Here is a 22946-nt window from a genome sequence, read left to right as displayed (position 1 = left end):
AAGATCGGAGAAAAGGGTGATGGGGGAAATGGAGCAGTGAAAACAAGGGAGTAAGTGTTGCGATAGATTCAGTTTCATCGACTCAGCAAAATGCAGAACTGACTGGGATGAAGTGACGGTGCGGGATGTGGGGCAGGAAAACTGGTGAATGATGGGAGAACAGCAAGTCTGTGAGGGAAGTTTTTTTATGATAACCTTCAGCTTCCTGAGCAAGGACAAACACGAGAGATGAAGGATAACATGAGAGGGACATCGATGCATTTTGCATTTTAAACTGACAGTTTAAAAAATTTCACAGTCAATAAATAAAAATAATAAATGCTGAGTCTTGTTTAAAGTACTAAACACTACCTACACAATCTCAGACACTAAAGTGAAGTCAGATATCTGGTTTATTCAACCAGCTGGCTTAGCCTCAGTAATATCAGTTTTTTTACACCATGCCAAATTTACCACTAATAACTCTATTTGGGAATCACGAATACTCTAATGTAGAACTTATTTTGGCATTTATTGTAGATTCAAACATTTGATTAAAGAGAACAATTGATGTGTTTTGTGACAAGCTGGTAGTAACACTGGCACTAAGTAACCTTTGGTTCTTTGCCAAGCTGTCTGCTATGTGCAGACACAACACCAGTTTATCCCCTTGAGTTAGGTGGGGGTTTTTTAATGCTTGAATGATTCATAGGAGAGTCTTAATTGGTTTAACAAATGAACAAAAAAACCATTCCCCTGAATGCCCTTTGAGGGACGTTCGGAAAGCCTGGAGAATTATTGTTCAGTACGGCTTCGACAGATCACAAGAAAGTCTGGCTTCTTGGAACTGTAGTGGCTCAAGACTTTTGCACAGTACTGTCTCTGTATGTATCTGTCTGTTGAACATGGGGTTTTGCACTATGTAAGTGAGTGCATGTTTGAGCAACTCTAGGTAAATATGTATCTGTGTAAGTGAATGCATGTTTGCATATATAAATTCTAAGCATGTACACAGGTATGAATGCACATGTGGGACAGGTTGTTTGAAAGGAACGACTCAGTAAATGACTGTTGTCATTTACTAATAGAGAGGAAGACGTAGACCTATACAAGTTTATAGCTCTTCCCTTTCAAGTATAAAATTTGATTACATATACAATATCACCCTTTTCCCTAACAAATATGAATTACATTTTGTTCTTTTAAATATTCTGAATAAACTTTATATATTAGGTTTATAGTAGAAGACTGAACTGTACAGCTGGCTCATTCGATTAAGTCATGAAATTGTCTTAGATTCATTTTGTCCATCAGCTTATGAGTGAATCATTTGATCTCTGAGGAGAACTGCTCCCATGGAAAGGCAGCTCTATACAAAGTTTTTATATTGTTTATCTAAAGCTCACGAGTTAAAGCGCTTACAGCAGTAACACCAGACTTTGTATACCCATCTTAACCATTACAAACATTTACCAAAGATGTCAGTCATATGTGTTCAGTAGATACAGACATGAGCTCCGTGAGCTTTTTATTCCATGACTATCTGCCACACGCTCTACAATTGGAAAGAATATACAACATGCTCACTCTCATACTTTCTCAAGCCTTTCACCAATATGTAGCAATTAAAGGTCTGTGCCTAAGGAAGTGCTGAGGCCAAATTCAAAGTGCTCTATGCTCTGACAAACATTTTCTCCATTACCACCACACTAACTGTCCTGCACTGCTTAAGGCTACACTATATTGGTTAAGACTCTGTAAGGGAGGAAAGGATGAAAAGAATAGTGGCTGCAGAAGTGAGGCAGTCTATGAGTAGACTAAAAAAAGAGCGGAAAAGGAGATGGGGACACGATGAATGTAGCGTCGTCTGTATCTAACTCCAGCCATCAATAAAAATGAGCAAGAGTTCTTTATGGATCTGTCAGGCTCTTTGCATGCCGGTGAACAAACCAGATTTTCAGTGCTGCATGTAGTTGTAATGGCACTCTGCTATGGATGTGTGGCTAAGAGCATGTAATGTTACTGTGCAGGCAACATTTAGAGGACTGCGTTTCTGTGTTTCTGACAGACATAATTAGATCCGTCACTGGGCCAGCTGTTGCCGTTCAGCAGGGTCAGGATCATGACCCCCCCCCCCCCACACACACACACACACACACACACACACACACACCCAGAGTAGCAGAGCGATCAAGAGAAGGCAGATCAAACTATCACTGAGAGCAGAAGTTTAGCTTTACTTTCATTTTAAGGACTTTATTCACAAATAGCTTGAAAAGGATTCTTGAAAAAGACTCTTATGGATACGGGCATTTTTAAAATCATGATTTATTAAGAAGAAGTGAGCTGTAGAAGTGGGAATCCAGAAATTATCTGAGGAACACAAAGTGAATGAGATATCATCTTTTCTATCATGATTAGAAAGTCTCTACATTAACACTAGGTGGCGACGTCCAACTCCATTACAGAGCACTGTGCTGACTAAGGGCTGGCTGACAGTAGACGTGTGTGTGTGTGTGTGTGTGTGTGTGTGTGTGTGTGTGTGTGTGTGTGTGTGTGTGTGTGTGTGTGTGTGTGTGTCTCGAGTCTACAAACATGTGTGCTTACATGTGATCAAGTACGAGGTGCTGCTGACCTTGTAAGGATGCTGCACACATGCAGATTCTCCTTCACCCTGAGCTGATACCAGTAAAGTGTCCAAGGACTCACCGCCCTCCTCCTCAGTGTACTTTTGAGGATGGGTTAAAGGCAGCTTAAACAATATAACATATAAGATCTAAAGTTTTACAAATGTGTGTTGTGGGAGTCGATTATTCCCCGTCTACACACACCACACTTCCGTTTTCCTGCTGACAGAAAACACCAGGCTGTCGTTACAGTAAAAGTGACTCCATCCCTCCCTCCTTCCTCTCACTGTTGCTCACTTAATCTCCCTCGCTTCACTCTCTCTCTCTTTCTCTTAATGTGGATCTATAGAGTTTAGCGCAATCTCAGAAACTGAGAGAGAAGAGAGGGAGCTGTTAGGAATCGAATCCATGATCTTGCAGTGTTGCAAAATGCTGCAAGCAACTGTGGCAGAGAGCGGGGAAGAGGGTAGGGGTAGTGGTCTGCACTAAAAGGGGGGAAATGGTAATGGGATGGATGGAGGAATTTACTCTAGCAGGGACGAAGAAGAGAAAGGGGGTGGACACCTTGCTCTGCATTTACTCAAGAAAAATCTCTGGGGTCAGCCAATTAGAGGCTGGGTGACACCGCTATCCTCCCAGCTAGCCTGTAAATCCTGCTCCACAAGACAACCCACGTGCCTCTGTTCAATGAACACATGGCCTCGTAAAGAGACACACGAGCAAGAAAACAATTAAACACATAGACATTAAAAAATTAAAAAAAAAATCAGTTCTAAGTAAATAATGAAATCACACAAATATGGCCAAATATGAATTCAAGTCAACATTTAATAGGATCACTACCATAGCTGCCCAAACCTGCCACGGTACTATGGGTGACTGTAATATGACTGTGACGTGTGTTTACATGAAAATAGTGCATTTGAAAACTAGACAATGACAAGCAAAAGTTATTTTAAGAATATTTTGCACATTTATAGGAAAATAATAAAATAATATCACATTTTTTCTACTAATCAGACTCTTCACTAAAGTCATTGCTAAAGTAGCCTTGGCAGCTATGACTGTTTTTCTTGGGAATGATCATACAAGCTTGCACTCTTCTGTTTCAAGTTTGCGTCATTCACCTTGAACTGCTCATGCTTGTAGGGGTTGAGCACTGGTGTCGGTGTACAGACATTTTTCAGTCTCTCAGGAAGTGATGCCGGGCGTAAACCACTCCATATGTGTTTTACTTGTGGTCATTGTCTTGTTGAATATAAACCTTCACAGCTGTCTGACATACCTACCTCTTCACAAAAAGATCGCCAATAAGGATTTATGTATATTTTTCCTTCTGTCCTCACTAGTCTCCTGACCCCTGTCGCAGAAAAGCATCCCCACAACGCGATGCTGCCACTGCTGTGCTTGGAAGCAGGGATCGTATTGATGAAGTGATGTTTGGTGCCAGGTTTCCTCAACACACAGATGTCTGCAGGCTCCCAGCAGCGTGTCATGTGCCATTTTGTTAGCAATAGCGTCCTTTTGTCCACTCTACGTGCCCTGATGATTCTATAAGGGTCTCCCATCTCCACAAAGGGTATGCGCAGATCATGACCCTTGGTTTTGGTTTCCTGTCTTGCCTGATTAATCAGTTTGGCTGGGCAGCAATAGAAAGACCGATGATTCCTATTTATCTCTTATTTGCAAATAACAGAGGACTACCTTTCAATACAATCCTGTCTTCAATCTGTCACAGACAATCAAGTGTGATTGTGAGAGATTTCTTTCTTTCTTAACTATGTGCATTAAAATCATTTAGTTACAGGTGTCTGTAAGTTACAGAAGTATCATAAAGACCATTAATAAAAATAGGATTATGATTATATGAGGATTATTTTCAATGAATATATCTAAACACATCAAGAAGGTATTTTAGCTTTGTCTGTTTTAAAATAAGTTTAAAAAAAGGGGGGGGATGTTAAAATGACTGAATGCAGTGTGGATATCTAATTGGATACATTTGTTTGTGTTTGCCAGCATTTAGGTATGTAAACGTCGGCGGTTTCTGCACCATTTCACACCATTAACATGTGTTGTACTGACACCGTAACTCTACTGTGAGTGGCGATGATTAGAGCTAGTGCTTACCAAAGAAATATTCCCTTAGAGAAAAATGCATAAATATTTCATCACAAACGTTAACTTAGTTCTTTTAGAGCTTTTAATCACATGAAATAATCTTCCCTAGTAGATTGAGATGCTTAAGTGGAAGTGTAAACATCTGTTTACAATGCTTAAATGTAAACAGATGTTTTCAATTTTTTATCATCCAAGGATGATTGTGTTATAAACCAAAAAAACTCCAGGGTGTTAAATTGACCTTATGTTAGAATTTTTTAAAAATTTGTTTCTTTGGTAGCTCCGATCAATATTTTACAGGCTTGTAAATTACCCAGAGTAATCACTGTACTCGAATGGAAGTAAAAATATTTGCTGTTTCAAAGGTCAAAAATATTCTTATTCTCAAACTTTTACCAGTCAGTTTATGAATATCAGGAAAATGTGGGCTATAATAATAAGAGCTTTTAATACCAGTTTTGGATACAAGAAACGTGGAGCTAAATCCAAAACGGAGTTTGCTTTGCGATCCAAATGCTCGTGTCTGATCAAACAAAAACACTTCCCTTTCAGTGTAAAACTGTGGCGCTAGCATTTTAGCATCAACACATTTGTACCTTGTACACAAGTGTGAGACTGATTAGTGAAAAGAAATAACACCATGGCCAAATGGATTGTCTGTGCTTTAACACTGAGTTTTTGAGTATTTGAAGAAGTTTCTTTTCTTTTCGGTACTCTCTGGTTTCTTTAGGTTTTGTTTGTCTGTAGTTTTATTTACTGATAGGTTATACTTGAGTCCTAGTTACTGTTTCCATGTGTGGAGATTTTTAGTGCTTTGTGTGTTTCCCTCTGTGTCTTCCTCCTGTGTCTTTCTGCTTAATTTACGTTACTCACGAGTCTGTGTTTCCTTATTTACTTCCTCTTTTAGTTTGAAGTTATTTGTTTCTTGCATTCCCCTTTATTTCCCATCTTGTCTCCTTGTAATGGATTGCAGTCACCTGTGTGATTACCCTCATCTGTGTCTCATTCCCCTGGATAGTTCCACTTCCCTGATTACCCTTGTGTATAAATCGTCCCGTCTTTCCTCTCAGTCTCGTCACAGAGTCTGTTTCCCCCTCCTCTGTGTTTTCCTGCATTACTCCAGCATTTCTGAGAATTTACCTTTGTTTGTTTGACTATTACATCAGCCAAACAAACAACTTGCTTTCTGTTCATCCCGTCATCCCTCCTGAGTGTCTGCATTTGTCTCTCACTCTACATATGAGATCATCCATATAAACATAAGAATTATAAAAGAACTGTTACAGACTCAGCAAAGAAAAAAAGTACAGTACCTAAGTAAGTCTGAATGAAGGTTATTATGGCTGTGCCGTGTGTCACGTTTTGCTCTCAGATTGATCAGTGTCCATTCTCCTGGAGAGGAGAGCAAAACTGTGCATGCTGGGTGGGGTGAGAATTAAAGAGCAACAAATCAAAGTGACACCACTTTCCCTCCAGGGGATTCAGATGAAGAGGGTTACGAATGGCTAAGCTTTTAATAACAGGTCCATGATGCTACAACGCCGCAATGACACACGAGGATCAGATGACTCAAGAAATCTGCACTCCACTCAGTAAGATTTGTCATAAGGGAGCATATGGCGATACTCTGAGACACCAGCCAAGGCCTGGTCTTGTACCATCTTCATATCTAACTCCAAAAGAACACTTACTAAAAGAAAACCTTGAGCCCTTGTTGGGCTTTTTTACCATACTACATTTTATACCACCTGCAGGTTTAATCCAGTCAGAAAATTCAGAACCCAAAGTTCAGAACTCAATCTTCTCCTGCTCATCTTATTAAATGAACCAGACATTCTCTATTGTCCGCACTCAGAGAACGGGAACAGAGAATTATAGCTGGGAAGCTATGCCGCTGTAATGACCTAGTGTACCTCTGTGTTTTGAATTGAATTATTTCTCTTCCCTCCGGTCGACAGAAAAAAAAACAAGAATCATCATATCAATTGGGTAAATAAGACACCAGCCATCCAATCCAGAGGAAAAAGGTGCAGAGTCACCCTGGGGTCACCCACAGTCCTCTGATATTTCACTCCTTTTTTGCTTTCACTATCCTTTTCTCCGGCTCTAACCCTTGGCTATATTCCTTCAGTTTTATCACTCATCTTCACACCAAACATTCACAAACAGTCACAGACACATATGGTGCTTCCCACACACACAAAGCAATTTGACATGTTTACCATAAACAGACAAACACACATCTTTTAGCTAAAGTCTAAAAACTGCATGCTTACAATGACAATCTAAGATGCTGATGCTAACGCTGTATGATGTTTACAACATTGGCCATGTTAGTTTGGTATTAAAGCATGCTAGCACTGCTAACAAGAGTAAGTTGCATACTTAACTGAAGTTTACACCAAAATAAATTCCATCAGTATATATAGGCCTACTCTTAAATAAAAACTATAAACATCAGATTGCCACTAGAGAAAAAGTCAGTAATTACTGTCCTCATGTGAACATGAACTGCAAACTTCATTTACAAAACAGATGAAGATGCATTAAACTGCATTAAATTAAATTACACATGGCTAGTTTTGTAAAACTCAAACATGCAGGACGAATAAAATCTTTTTCTACTCGACAAAGTAAAACAAATCAATATTGTAAATGATAGGCTGCACATTGCAGAGGCTCTCATACATCTCACTGTATGAGATGCTGCAGAGTCTGAGGATATAAAGGCAGGAATCCGAGTACCTGGACATTAAACCGCACTAAGCTCCCTATCCCACCCCCTGTCCTTTCCTCTCTCCTCTCCCTCATCAGCAAGAAGGAGCTTAAAGGGAAAGAGCCTTTCCCTTTTCCACAACAAGCTGTCCAGCAATGACTATCACATTCCTCTCCGAGGGTATCACCTCATTCTTTCTCTCTCTCGCTCTTATTTGGGAATGATGAGGATCCATTTCAATAACCCCGATCTCTCAATTCCTGTTTCAGGCAGTTACGTAACGGCTGCACTATCAGAATAACAATTGAGAGAAGAGATTAGCGCAATCGGCCAAGGAGGGTGATAGAGAGAAGATGGGGGGGGCTGAGAGGAAAATCTAAGGAAGCCCCTCTCAATATGACACATCACTTCATGTGCAGAGGGAGCATAAGCACACAGAGATGCTGCTGCTCGTAATTTTGGAGGTTTACACACACCTCTGTTGGAGACAAATGCTTTTCTGAAAGCACTGCAGTCCTACGTGTCAGCTCAGCTTCATTTACAATCATCAGCCAGGCAACACACCAATAAATGGTCTCTGCCTCCCAGGCTTATGGTGATTATCAAAAACATGCATCAAGCTTTTGTTTCTTACAGCAGGTGCAGATGATTGTGTCATCCTTTTTTTTTTTTTACCCAAATGAAAGAATGAATCACGGCAGTGAGGTTGAAGCTGGCAACACGGTGAGAAATCTTGATCCCTCATCAACAATTTAAAAATATCCACGGGCTTTGGAGTTTGAGGGAAGCCGAACTCCTGCAGGGATGAGTGCCTGCTGGATGCTTGATGCTATTTTACTCGTGTTCACTCAATTATTTTTTTCTATTTTAACAAAGAATGGATGCCATCTTTTTTGTGTAGGGGAGCTTTCCTCTCTAATGAACCTGAAAGAGTGTGCTTGGGTATTTGCTTTAAGAGTCACTTAGTCTCTGCTAGGTCATAAATAAATTTCATCATGTTAAAGGGGGAGAAAGGGGGAAGCAGAAGGCATTACTTGGTGAATTGGCATCACGTGCCCCATTCCTGCTTTAATTAAAGGAAAGTAGGTTGCGGCTCCTGGCCACCCTGCCCCAGCAGTACTTGCTGTATAGCTGAGAGCTGGACTCAGTCAGGCTCATTCCAAGGCTCCATCAACATGACTGAGTGCCTCAGACTCGGCCTGCTGAGTCATCTGTCTGAGGGGTTCCACAGGGCCACCCGGGCCGCAGACCCGCACACACACACACACACACACACACACACACACACACACACACACACACACACACACACACACACACACACACACACACACACACACACACACACACACACACACACACGTATTATACTGGATTAACACACATACAGACATGCCTGAAATTTGAGTTTCATGGTCTAATACAATGATACCATAAAGCAGTTCCCTGTCGCGACCGGTTGGGTATGACAGGAGGAAGAAAGGACATAAGACTCGCCATTGAAGAGAGCCAGAGATTAATAAAAACTAATGATTAAATGCAGATTATAGGTATGTAAACACATGGTGAGTGAAAAAGGTGAGTGAAGAAGACACACTCAGTGCATTATGGGAATCCTCCAGCCTTTTACACTTATTGCAGTGTTATTATTGCAACTAAGGAAGGATTAAGGGTCACCTGATCTAGCCGTAACTTTCAGCTTTGCCAAAAAGGAAGGTTTTAAACCTAATCTTGAAGTATTTAGACTCCAAACTGGGAGCTGGTTCCACAGAAGAGGGGCTTTAAGGCTGAAGGCTCTCCCTCCCATTCTGTTTTGGAATAAAACCAGCAGAGAAGAGCTCTATTGGGGTAGTACTAGGAGGTCTTTAAGGTAAGAATGGGCCTGATTATTCAAGATCTTATATCTGAGGAGTAGGATTTTAAATTAGTTTCTGGATTTAAAATATTGGAGTATTTTTTAAACTGCTCATCTCCTTAGCCTTCTCAAACACTGGGCTAAAATGGCTTGTTGATTAGAGAGGTCAGAGGAGGATGGCCATACTAATTGCAGGTGGAAGAAAAGTGACAGAATTACATCTACAGGAAAACACAACAAAAGTTTACAAAGTGCCTTGCAGAAATTAGTCAATAAATAACAGTTTTTGTGCTATCCTTAGTGTTTAACTCTTGTCTTTGCCTTGAGGTGGTAACCAGAGACTTCAGGTGGTTATTAAACACCAACTCTGGTTGTCCAACACTTTGACTGTCAGGTAGGAAAAAAGATACACAAAGTTTAAGATTTTAAAGTGGACCATTTGGGATACGTTCACCAATAGGTGTACCAGGCTATGACAGTCACACAATCAGGTTCTTTTACTCTGACTTTGATTTTCTAGCTTCAAACATCTGACATGAAAGCAATAAGTTGTCTGCTTCAGAATAAGTACATTTCGGTTTATCACAATAACTTCACTTTGATCACAGCAGCTGTGGTAAAGGCACACAGGGATGATCAGCAAACAGGTGCTAGACCTGGTACTGATGGGCTTAGTTGCTTCTGCAGCACCTCTGCCTCTGCACGTCTGCCACACATAAACCCCATCAAGGGCTCTGCTTTCTCTTCAGGTGGGGAGGGTAAGGGATTTTGGAGGGCAGACAGAGACAGGGCTGGAATGCTGATCTACTGCTGCCTTTTCTGTTTTACACAAAAATTGTAGCATGAACATGGGGCACCGAGGTAGCACTTTCAACACTGCAATACTCCCAGGCAGCCATATCAGCTGCACAAGTGCTGCATTTTGAAGAACTCTACGCTGCAGAATTTTAGTCCTAGGACGGCTGATGAGCTGCTACAATAGAAATCTGCAACCAAGACAGTGTTAGACTATATACATGACAAAAAAGCCATACATTTTGACCACACCTTTTTACCCATGTCTGAGCAGCAGCACTACAAGGTAAACGGATGATGGGTAAATCCTCAGCTCCTCTGGACTATGAGAGCTATAAAAGCCATATGTGAACACCGGTGATGTTGTTGGTGGGGCGAGTGTTTTTTCTTGTTTTATGTCAGAAATAAATACAACTTGGGGTTTTGAACTGTTGGTTTAAACAAAGACATCTGATAGCCAGCGCATACGCTTGGCACCTTACTTGATCTATAAATGTCCAGTTAAGCAATGATAGCTTAGATATTTCTCTAATTTATAGAGATTTACAATCAGTGATGTGATAAACAGTTACTCCCAGTAAATGTTGATTCAGACATTAAGAAGCTGACTTCTGTTGTAATTTTTCTTTCCGTTCCTGGTATGCAAAGGTAAATTTTGAAGTTTTGATTTGACTTCTATGACAATAAACTAAATAAGTGAAGTGACTCATAATAACTAACAGTGCTTAAAGGCAACGAGGAACAAGGAAAATGGATTTCAATGCACAGGGTTACAGCTCTAAAAATCATCCTGAATGGATCCAGTGGGTACATTAACCATTTGAGAATTAATAAGTGATCCCATAACGTCGAAAATTACTAAGTAAATCAACAAATTATCAGAAAAAGTCCAACTTCAATTCGCTTAGTTGATCTTTTTGTTAGGAAACTACAATTACAGTAGATGTTACATTTTTAATCTTCTCATAAATGCAAGAATACTTTATGATAATTAATATCAAAAGTGCAATATCAAAACTGATTCAATCTTTGAGCACTTAAGACTGTTTTTGATCAGGATGCTGTTAAAGCAGAGATACTAAAATGAAAAGATAAAAACAAAAATTGCATTTACAGGAAAAAGCTTTTACTCATCTGCTACTACAATTAAGCTGAAAATATATTTTCCATGCAAGGGAAAATAAGGCTAATAACTATAAATGAATAAATAAAAGGACGTTTTATCTTTAATACCCATTTAGATATACACTAAATTTCCAATGTTTTTTTTTCAGTGAACTTGGAGCAGTCCTTAAACTCTAGAAATGTAAACAGCCCACACTAAATGCACTGTCTGGTGTCCAAGCAATGCAACAAACCACTATTTCATACTTCAGGGCCACTGTCACCAGTTCAGCCACTTCACATTAAAGCAGGTATAAATGTAGATACAAACGCACACATTGAATGAGGTGAAAAGAGGTGCTGACTGGGACAATGGGGCTTTGTTCACATCCTGACAATGCTCATTTTTCAAGAGGAGCAAACTCATCAATAAAAGTAATTTGAGGACAACATTATAAACTGCTCAGCAACTGACCAGTTCTACATAATGCCACTACACTGAGAAGCCAGTTAAAAATGCACTTTCACCCTTTAATGACGAGGACAGATCATTGTGTCCTCACTGGGACACGGTGGGAACAATCATTAAGGTCAACGTACGTCAAACCACCCAAAACATCTAAAAATTGAACCAACACGGAAGATAAATATAACAGTTATGTTTTTAAAGACAAATAAATAAATGTTGCTAAAAACTGATGCAATTATACTCAGTAGACTCAAAATGTACCCAAAGAGCAGTGAACATTGCCTCCCTTTCAGAGCTTTGTACTCCGTCTATTAAAGTAAAAATACCCAAAGAACAATAAATGATCCTTTACACCATAAACTGAATCACTCCTTAATCAAAGAAGCTAAGAGTGAGTTTTCATACAAACAAATGTTTGATTAAATTGCCCCCAAACTCTTGCTTAAAGGCAGCCGGAAAAATATGATGATCATTCATGAGTGTTAAATGTTCAGAAATAAAAAATGCAGTCCTGCCACAAAGAGTTGACCTTCTGTACAAAGCAAGGATAGAAGCACTCCTGAGCCACCAAAAAAAAGAACAGGTGTTGGCTGGTTTCTTTGTTAGCTACAAAGTGGGATAAGGAATAACACTCACTGTATTACAGAGTGCAGAAACTGAAGAGGTAGCTACACGCATCAGAAAGGAAACAAAGGAAGATGAAGGGAGAAGAGAATTTCCCCAGTGTTAACATCTGTTCCAGAAACCAGGAATGCTATAGCCGGTGTTTAAAAAAGGAAGAGAGATTGAGAGGGGAGGTGGAAAGGAGTGAGGAAGCTTATTTGAAAGACTTAAGCTGCATGGTTACGTAAGTGATATGGGATCCTCTGAAACTACACTCTTTCAGTCAAAGTTATTCTGCATTAGCACCGTCAGACATCTCATCCATGTTTCGTCCAACGGTTAGAGCTGCAGGCTCTCTCTTCTTAAACCTCATCCTTCCAGACATGCATACGCTGCACTCACTCACACACATACACATACTAAACATGCACAAAGGCATCTGTGCACTGGCATTCACCCTCTGGTTGTAATGTCCGTGTGTAGCTATTAAGTACAAAGGCTGTGTAAATATACACATGCCCTGTGCTGTATCGGGTCTTGATGAGTTAAACAGGTGAAGAATGTGATGAAACTTTAACTCCAGAGTCATTCCTTTGCATCAGTCACTGCAGGCTACGCGGTGCCGTGTGTGTCTGTGCAACGAGTCTGACTCTCCAACAAAAACAGTTAAATAGCGAGCCCCTGCTGACAGAAAACCACCCAGGTGTATCTGAGTCATACCACCTTCCATTCACCTAAAGCTCTCTCTGTTTTCCTCTGTGTCTTTTTCTCAAATACACCTAATAACCTTGTCACCCTACCTGTATAGAACACACAAAAAAAAGAAAGAAAAATCGGATCCGTATATCAGCCTTACAGTCCTGTCTTCCTTCTGTGGGAGAGTGGAAGCTGTACTGTGTTCCTGTCTCTACTGCATCAGCATCAGATTGGTTTACAGCCAGCCTGGCACAGAGCTGGCTCACAGGGCGGCTGGACTCGGTTACCGAGGACCAATTTGCCATCAATACACAATCTGCGGATGACTCATTTGCATTAATGAGTTTGAGCAAAAGGCGACAAGCAACCAGAGGCATAAAGTAGACTGGATGATATTTCTCTGCAGTCGGTGACTGGCGGAGCAAAGATTTATTGTTTACAACGAACCTTGCCAGCTCTGCCTGGTACTTCTCAGTCAGAAGCCTGCAAGTACTGCTCTGCAGTAATTACAGTGCCACACAGAGAAAATAATGGACAGAAAACAAGAACATGCTTTTGGAAAAACAGGCAGGTTATGGTCCTCATGGAAGATCAGCACTTTAGTCAGATTTTTGCTCACTAATACCTTACTGCAGTGTAAAAAAAACGAAAGAAAAAAGAAGAGACGGAGCACAAGACAGAAATGTGAAGAGGGACTGTCACACAGTGAGAGATAGAGTACTACTCTGCCTTATCAGACGGCTCAGACAGGACAGTCAATAAAGCAGGTATAAAGCAGTCCAGAGGAGTAGGAAAGCATGCAGTGTGTTATAACGTTTCCCCGTGTCTGTATGCACAGGACATACATGTGTGCAGGGAGACTGTGTACACACAGTAGAAACACGCTCATCACCAGGTTTCCATGTGTGCCCCAGCACCCCTGACCATAGCATGACAGAAGAACAAGAAGAAGTGAGGGGGGCGTCTCAACCTTCCTGCCCCCTTCTCCAGGCTACACCTCCCCTCCTCACGCCAACCCCATCGCCTCACCCCACCCCTGACTACCCCACCTGTGAATATCCCAGTACCTTGCGCTTTTTATCCCGTGACCGACTCCTCTTTTTGGCCCTCTCCTCCTCCTTCTCTTTGCGCTCCTGCTCTGCTAGAGCTTCTAAATCCTTGTTCTTACGAAGATGTTTGGCCGCTTGTGCCATGGCGTTGGTAGTCGGGGTCTCGGTGGCGTTGGCGTGTCCAGATCTTACAGCAGTGGTTTGCGGGTCGACGGCACTGGCACTTTACCTGGCGTGGGCCAACACTAGCGCTGCCGCTGTGTGCTCCTCTATGGCCCTGCAAAGTGTGCGAGCGTGCTCACCCTCTGCCTCCTCCTCCTCTTCAGCAGTGCAGTCACACACACACAAACACACCGGCAGTCCTCATCCGTCTGCTGTGGGATGCTACTGCAGCGCAGCTCTCTTTCGCTCTCCCTCCCTCTCTCTCTCTCCCTCCTGCTTTGATGCTTGCACTCTCCTGCTCTCTCACTTCTTCCGTTCAATTCCTCTGCTCTCCTCCTTTCTGGTCTCCATTCGTTTCTGTGGAGAAGAAAAGGATAACAGCAAACAAACAGCTTTTCCTTCTTTTTCAGTTGTTTTCCTTCCCTACAGCTCTCTTCTGTTCACTGCTTTAATGCATTGTGAAACTGCTTCGACCCACCCACCCTGACACACACACACACACTAACATGTGCGCGTCAACAAAGATTAAAAAGGGATGAACTGACAGTCAGTTAAGAAATAGCTTGAGCTGCTTTAAATCAAAGTCAGCTCTTCCTCCTCACATTGCATTGATTTCGTTTCCTTTTCCAGCATTTAATTTCTCAGTATCTCCTGGTCCTGCTGCGTATCCATCTGTGTAGGATCACCAGGTTGCACAGCGAACCCGTCGTCCCCACAGCCAATCACACCATCACTCATAAACATACACACAGTCCACGAAACCAGAGAAAAGAAAAAACAAAAAAACTAAAACATGCATGAGGGAAAAGCTGCCTCTTACTTGTTTACCTCTCTCTCCCTTTCTCTCTCTCTCTCTCTCTCTCTGCTCCCTCCTCCCTCTCCACTGTTCAGGCGCTGCAGCAGACAGAATTGGTACCCAAGCAAGGATGTTGGTGCAGTATGCTTTTGTATGTAAGAATGATGCTGGGAGCATTAAATGTCTAAATTCCCCATCATTGCTTGACTGGCTATTGTGAGTTCCTGATTCCCTCTCCTTGAATCTCCTCTCACAGTTTTGCATACAATAAAAGACAAAGGGCACTATATTTACTGTAGTAAAAACAGCTTCTCATGTACACTGTGAGAGCGAGCATGGAGCTGGCACCTGTTTACTGATATTGCTCTCTCCCTCTTCCTCTCTTGGTTTCTCCTCTCCCTCTCTCTCTCTCTCCCCCTCATCTTTCCTCCACCCCACAAAACTGCTGACGCAGGCAGAAACGATCATTTAACATCTCTCTTTGCCCAGCTTGCTATACATCACACATACAGTTCACACTGATATTGTAGACACACAAACACAGCACACACATGCCACCACATGTGCTTCAGTGCCCCCCCCCCACACACACACACACACACAGGAGAGGGACAGCTGGTGAATGGTGTTTTTTTTTGTTTTTTTGCAGCCAGCTCTTAATTTTTGGCTTATTTTATTATCCGTCATTAGTTATTTCAAAACAAGTCATTACAAAACACATAAAACAGCCAAGATATCATTGCACACTTCTTTAATCATATTTCCTATTTTTACATTTCTTATCAGCTTCTTATTTAAGGAGTGACTTGTATACACTGATTATCTTTGAAAATAACACCAATTTGTGAGGCATTTTGGCTGCCCCCAGTCCACATCTCTGCACTTGCTAAGATTTATCCATAACTATGTTTTTCTCTGCTCTCCAGCCATGGCTTTCCCTGATCTGATAGAAGCTTGCTCTCTCTCCACACTGCAGCATGCTAATGAATAGGAGTGGTGATATTCTCCTCTGTCTGCAATGCTACTAAACAAATCACTTGCTCGTGTGCCCTAGCTATGAAACAAACACAAACACAGACAGGCTGACAGCTTTGTGACAAGAGATCCATCACAATACTGAACCCCTGGGGAATGTGTCTGAATGAGTCACCAGCAGGACTGACTGCCCTGATAATAAGGAGGGGTTTTTTTTTTGCTTGGGCAGCCAGACTGGTATTGTTAACCACTTGTCGAGTGAATGGATGGGCAGTTTTACATTGGACTTCAACACACCTACTGTGACCAGTTATAGTTGTATTACCATTCAATGCAGTGCCTAGTCAAAACCTGTGTACAAGAGGGCATCCCATACCCATGAAATATGGGTATGTTTCATATGTTTCAATATGTTTCATATTAGACAAAAGGTTCTGACAGAGTGCAGTTTCACAGGACACATGTAACTGCTTTATGCTTAAATCAGTAGAAACCGACAGCAAACAGATCAATCTAAATACACACGGCCTGCTTTAGAAAGTAATATAGGTACTTATGGTTATAAGATAATCAACCAATCACGGCAGGTTTATGATCTGAGGTTGCTTCAGCTAGTCAAAGGTACAGCAACGTTATGTGCCAAAAAATGGGGTCACCTGACTACCTGACTAATCAGAATGATCACGTTTTGTTCCCTGATTGCATGGGCATGTTCAAAGATGATGATGTCAGAATTCACTTGACTCAAATTGTGAAAGAGCGGTGCAGGGAGTGTAAGACATCGTTTATCAACAGTCTCCAGACCTTAAACCCACTGAGAGTCTTTGGAAGAGTTCACGCAGTGGTCCAACTCTACATCATCAACACAAGATCTTGGTGACAAATTAATGCAACTCTGGATGGAAATAAATGCAGTGACATAGAATAAGCTCACTGAAACAATGCCAAAGTGAATGCTTGCTGTCATCAAAGCTAAAGGCGACCCAGTGAAATATGAGAGTGTGAGACTTTTTTTTTTGGCTGGGAATTGCATTTTTCAACACAAATGATTTTGTGGTTTCAGCTGTATACAAACACACTTTCGAGTTGACAAATATGATGAATATGGGTATAAGGTGCAGACTTTAAGGATTCTATGAAAAATATTACAATAATCACTAATTAATCGTAACCATTTATCCACATTTTCCTATTTTTGGATAATTGCACAATTCTTTCGAAAGCTGTTTCATGGCCAAATGGGAGCAGTTTCTTAAATATTTCTTCATAAATTTAGAAAGGTCTGTAGTTGTTTCAAAGTGTGGCATTTCCATTTGGAAGCTGTTGAACCCACAAATATGCAGCAAAAGAGCTCAAACAGGAGATTTCTTGGCCACACAAACACAAAGAAAACTGTCAGATAGGTGGGGCATTATGAGGGGCTGCATCAACAGTTCTGTACATTTTGGCGGAAGATTGAAGGAACCTCTTCACAACATCTATCCAAACGGTTGAACCTGTACTGGAATGTTAGGTAGAGAAAAATAAAGAAAAGGCTTGGATCTCTTTATTATTTGAACTACTAATACTACATCACCTTTAGGAGGCAGTGTGATGTATGGGTATGTATTGTTTCCAATGGCGCTGGGTCACTGGTGTTTATTGATTATGTGACACAAGACAAAAGCAGTCAGATGGATTGTGAAATGTACATTCCTCGGATTCAGCCATATGCAGTAAAGTAATTGCATGGCACCTCACAGTGCAGATGGACAACGGCCTGAAGCATACTGCAACAGCACGCTGTGAGTTTTAAAGGTAAAGAAGTGAATTATTAACAATGCTCGGGGTCTATTAGCTGGTATGACCCTACTTGTTTCACTTCGTGCATCAAAAACTCAATACAGAAACACCAAAAAAAACAAATAACTGAAGACAGGCAGGATTCTTAAGGGTTAAATCTACAACTTTAAATAAACACTGTTATATAGTGTCCAGTTAGATTTAAAAAAAAAATAGGGAACTGTGTAGAAAAATTTACTATAATTCCTGATTAGTTATGCAGTATTTGTCATGGTCCTCGAGTCCTCCTATGCATCTCCGCCATTTCTCTCTTTACCCTTTGTTTTCCTTGTCTCTCTCTCTGTATTTGTGATTTCTGCTCTGTGTGTAGGTGCGTTGACCTACTTTACAGGGGTGGGATCCTCTTCTGGACGCGCCTGTGCATCCCTATGATGCAGTGCTTCCGGCTCCAAAGGACCTGCCCCGGAAGAGCCTGGGACCCCAAACTTGGATTGACCATGGAGAATAACCGATGCAGCTCTGTTGTACCGATCTCTCCTTGCTAGAATGCCTGAGATGCAGGTGAGTGCCCCTAGTGACCCATTTAATTAACATGCATCTTTGTCGGCCAAAAAAAGAGCCCCCGGCAGTGACAGTATGGATACTGGTGGGCAAAACTGAAAATAATTCATCCCTACTTGATTTGCTTGTCTTTGCTAAGCTCTCCTTCCAGTCTCTTTCACGCCCCCTGCAGGCTCTTATTAACTCCATGCTTGAGCAAAGCTTCCAGGATGGGGCTCTGGCTGCAGAACTCAGCCTCCCCCTTAAGCATTACCTGAACCTCTTCATGTTTCCTCCCTTGATGGCACCCGTCGCCCAGATATCAGTCATCGCATACTCCCTGTAAATCATCTTGTCTGGTAACCATAACGAACACATTCAGCTATACATTTCTGAAGCACCTAATAATCCACTCATCCTTGGACACCCATGGCTCAGCAAACATAACCCCCAAATTGACTGGGAAAATAATGCCATCATGGGATAGTGTCTGTCTTGTCACCAGTTTTGTTTCAAGTCTGCTTTTCCTTCTACGGCCCCGCCAGAAAACTACCCGAGCCGCCTGACCTTTCTGTGGTGCCTTTGCTTACCATATCTTGCAAAGGTATTCCGCAAAGACCATCTCTTCACCTCATCAGTTGTACAACTACGCCATAGATTTTTTTCCCAGGAACACCACTTCTAACAAGTAGGTTAGTCTTTTCAAACCTGAAGCTTCCCATCACTAGCTCACTGGCATTATCCGTCCATCATCCTCTCTTCTTGGGGCAGGGCCTTCCTTTGAAGTAAAGGACAAAACTCTATGTACATTGATTTTTGAGGACTTGATGACATCACTGCTAAAAAATAAATGCCCTTTGCCATTTCTCAACTCTCCCTTTGTGTTATTACAGGGAGCTACTGTGTTCAACAAGTTGGATCTTCAGAATGTCTATCATCTGGTACGGATCCAAGAAGGCGATGAGTGGAAAATTCGGTCTAACACCCACTTAGGGCATTCCTGTATAGTTGGTTAACTTACCTGGCAGAGTGAGTCCCTGTTCCAGAACACCCAGCAGGATGAACCCTGGCAGCGGTCCTGCTAACTAGCTGCTCATTCCTTTGGCTGAAAAGTTGTTAGCTCTCCTGTTAGACTCTTTCAACCACTACCCACACCTGGATGTCTCTGGCCTCATGGCTCCCTGATCTTCATCATTGGCCTTCCACCAGCTGCAGGTAACACAGTCATTTTAAACACTGTAGAACGATTCTCTAAAGCAGCACACTTCATTACCCTTCCCAAGCTTCTGTTTGGAGACAGCCCAACTCATCACAGACCACATGTTTCGGCTTCATGGGATCCTGGTGATAGTTTCTGATCGGGGTCCATAGTTTACTTCTCACATGTGGAAGGAGTTCTGCTGTTCGCTCGGAGCCTGTCACTGTCATGGTCCTCCTGGACGAACCTGCAGATTGTCTGGCAATCAGCTGTCTGCCATTTAAGCTGGGGTCTGACCTTCAGCCTTTATCTGAGCGTTATCTAACTGCGGTAGTCTTCACCTCACCTCTCCATAAGTCTGTTTCAGTTTGGTCACTGAAGATTTCTGTGTTTCTTCCTGTGACTAGGACGGCCCAGCAGATTTCTGAGTATTTGTTGCTTGGTGGCGTTAGGACAGGGGTGGGCAATCTCAGTCCACGAGGGCCGGTGTCCCTGCAGGTTTTAGATCTCACCTTGGGTCAACACACCTGAATCACATGATTAGTTCGTTACCATGCCTCTGGAGAACTTCAGGACATGTTGAGGAGCTAATTTAGCAATTTAAATCAGCTGTGTTGGTTCGAGGACACATCTAAAGGAACCTTTAGAAGGAACCTTTAGAACAGAATCTCCTAACGGTTAGGAGATTCTGTTCGGGAGACTCAGAGGATCGGGGAATGGGATTCATAGAACCTTCCTTCTACGGCAAGTCATATTTTATGATCTTTGCCACATAGCCATGGAATTTTGACATGCTCGAACCATTTTTCCTGAGTGTATATAGAAGGCAGGAAAAGGTGGTTAAAATAACTGAGGAACATGGGAATTTGACACCAAGCAACTGTTTCACAAAAACAATCAAACTTTAGTATACCAGCTGTAATGCCATGCTCTACAAACATGATGGACCACTTCCAAACGTGCACGAATGTAAGTCATATTTTTTCGTTAATATGCTCTGTATTAATATGCCTGAAGAGTGTAAAAACACAAGAATAAGGCTTTTTTTTGAAAAGGCATTTTTTGTGCTTCTGAGTGCACCCAGTGAATAAGGACTGCCCCCGGGGGTGGTCCTGCCTAAGACACAAAGGGACAGGTTGTGTGGACCTAGGGATAGAAAGAAACACACAGCTACTGCCCAAGCTCCCTTCAGTGTGACGGCCAGCACCCGCCAGCACATTACCCGCTCCACTGCTCCTCTAAAAACAGTGTACGGGACCCGGCAGAGGCACATACACACAAACTCACTACAGTGAAAAGAGACAGAAGAGAGAGCCTATTCAACACATGGAAGCATACTGTATATAACCTTGCTATGCAACGCAGGAAGTCAGTCAAGTATTTTGGACATGTGACATTTCTGAACTTAAAACTTGACCCCTAATTATTTGCTGGAAGCAGGTGAAACTATATGGCAGGTCAAAAGGTACAATTAAAAAGTGAGAAGACAGTCCTCAGACTGAGCTTTCTTCCCACTCATGCTTCAGAGACACAGCGCTACACTAATTTCTACAGTCATGCTACAGGTGAAACTCTTGGGACAAAATTCTAATTTCCTGCTCTAATTTAGTCTCTCTCAACTGGGACAAGTCACAGAGCCGTTTTTCAAACAAAGGCTTCATCAGATCAAACATGGCAGCAATGACAGGGAAGCTAATAATGTTGTTTATTGCTTTGCATCAGTCATATTCAGGGTCATTGATAGCAACAGCAGCTCATGTACAGATACAGCTAACTGTGCTGCTGGTTTTCAATATGCTGCTCGTGTTGAATCCACCTCAACAGTTCTAATACGGAGAGTCTCCAGTGTGTTTGCTGGCAGCGGTCCACAGCCTACAGTGAGAAACAGTATTCTGCGAGCCTGTGCCATCCTCTGCACCATCGACTGTGGAGTTATTTTAGCAGCAGCGTTAGTCACTTTCAGCCAAAATAAGATGAGGAGATGAACCAAACAGCTGCTGTGCTTGTGCTAAAACAATATGGGTGAATACTGAGGACCATTTTGTGATTTCAAGCAGATCAAAGGATCATAATGCTGTCCTTTTAGCCATGTGAAACAGCTTACGGCTGGTAGTGAATTGAAAAGGCAACATATATAGAAGTTAAACAGCACCCTCTATTGATGAGTAAGTAGCACTGCAGTAGACAAAGATGTAAGACCCTGTTACAAACCTGCTGTGCATTTTTTTTATCATGAGGGGGATTTAAAAACAACATACTTTAATATAATAATATTGAAAAGAATGAATTTGACTGAAATTTTAAAGAAACAACAGTGGAACCACTGCTGAGGCAGAGATATCAAGTATGGCAGAAATGGGAGTAATCCATAAAATTACACCACGGCTCACAGTGCCCCCCGTAGGAGACTTTTACAATAGTGTGAGGAAGCTCAACACTGCACTGCAGTACACAGACAAGTCAGAGCCACAACATGGGACTGCACGGGTCAGCACTGCACTGATGGGAGAAGACATCTTTCAGATATAATCACAAGACCAAATGAGCAGGTTGAATTCTATCTAAATGTAATAACAATGATAAAAAATGCTTTACAGTTTGAATAAAAGGAACACATTAAAGCAAAGCCAGTTTATTTATATAGCACCTTTCAAACACTTGCTTTACAAGATAAAATTAAAACCAAAAATAAATGAGGTAATAAAGGCAGAAATAATACGAGTAGTAGTAACAGCAACAACAATAAAAAGAACAAAAATAAAAATATTCTTATATTTCCCGGTACAGCTATCTGTTTAGTTTAAACCACTTGTGAATCAAGCTGTTTTTAGCTTCTTTTTTAAAAAAGTAGTTGAGTTGTTGTAGAGGTGGTTCCAGCTGTGGGCAGCATAGCAGCTAAATGCCTTATTACCCTGTTTAGTTTCAGATCTGTGCACTACTACATGACCTTAACGTCCTACTGGGTCTGTATCCATTAAACATCCCAAATATATTTTTAGAACTCAGGTCATGTAACGATGCATAAACCGTCACTAATACTTTAAATTCAGCTCAGCATTTTACTTGGAGCTGAGAACTGGAGTGATATTTTCTCTCTCCTCCTTGTTTTTGTTCTAGCTTTAAAGATAAGTACACGCCTTCCAGCATACAGACACATAAGCAACAGTCACACACTCATTCCAACATATACACTTCCATGCATGCAGATAGATCCAAACTAGAATATTGGTTAACATCACGCTGACAATTTCACTGAAGTAACACTTTCAACTGATTTCAAATGCATGAGCACACGTTGCTTTTGACTGGGTTTCAGGTTCATTGGTTCATTTGGGTTTCAGTGGAGAGGCATTCATCAACGGGCACATCTCGATGTTTTTGTGAGTTTCAAATAACTGAAAACATGAAGAAAACCTTTCATCTGCCTCACTCGGTTATTAAATGTTTTCCTTTCTTTATTGAAGTTGCTTTGTTGTCAT

General features: G+C 41.6%; 1 protein-coding gene across 1 annotated transcript in view; it reads right to left on the bottom strand.

Annotated features, from left to right (window-relative positions):
* The window catches only part of ank1a (ankyrin 1, erythrocytic a), a 103642-nt gene that overhangs the window by 68874 nt on the left and 11822 nt on the right, over positions 1 to 22946 (bottom strand). Inside the window, exon 2 of the mRNA XM_082553263.1 lies at positions 14033 to 14533. Within this exon, the coding sequence (XP_082409389.1) occupies positions 14033 to 14158 (126 nt within the window). The 5' untranslated portion in view covers positions 14159 to 14533. The remainder of the gene's footprint in view (positions 1 to 14032; positions 14534 to 22946) is intronic.

The sequence above is a fragment of the Aulonocara stuartgranti genome (assembly GCF_965226115.1).
Source record: "Aulonocara stuartgranti genome assembly, chromosome: 12".
Lineage (NCBI taxonomy): Eukaryota > Metazoa > Chordata > Actinopteri > Cichliformes > Cichlidae > Aulonocara > Aulonocara stuartgranti.
This window is presented reverse-complemented; position numbering and strand designations above follow the sequence as displayed.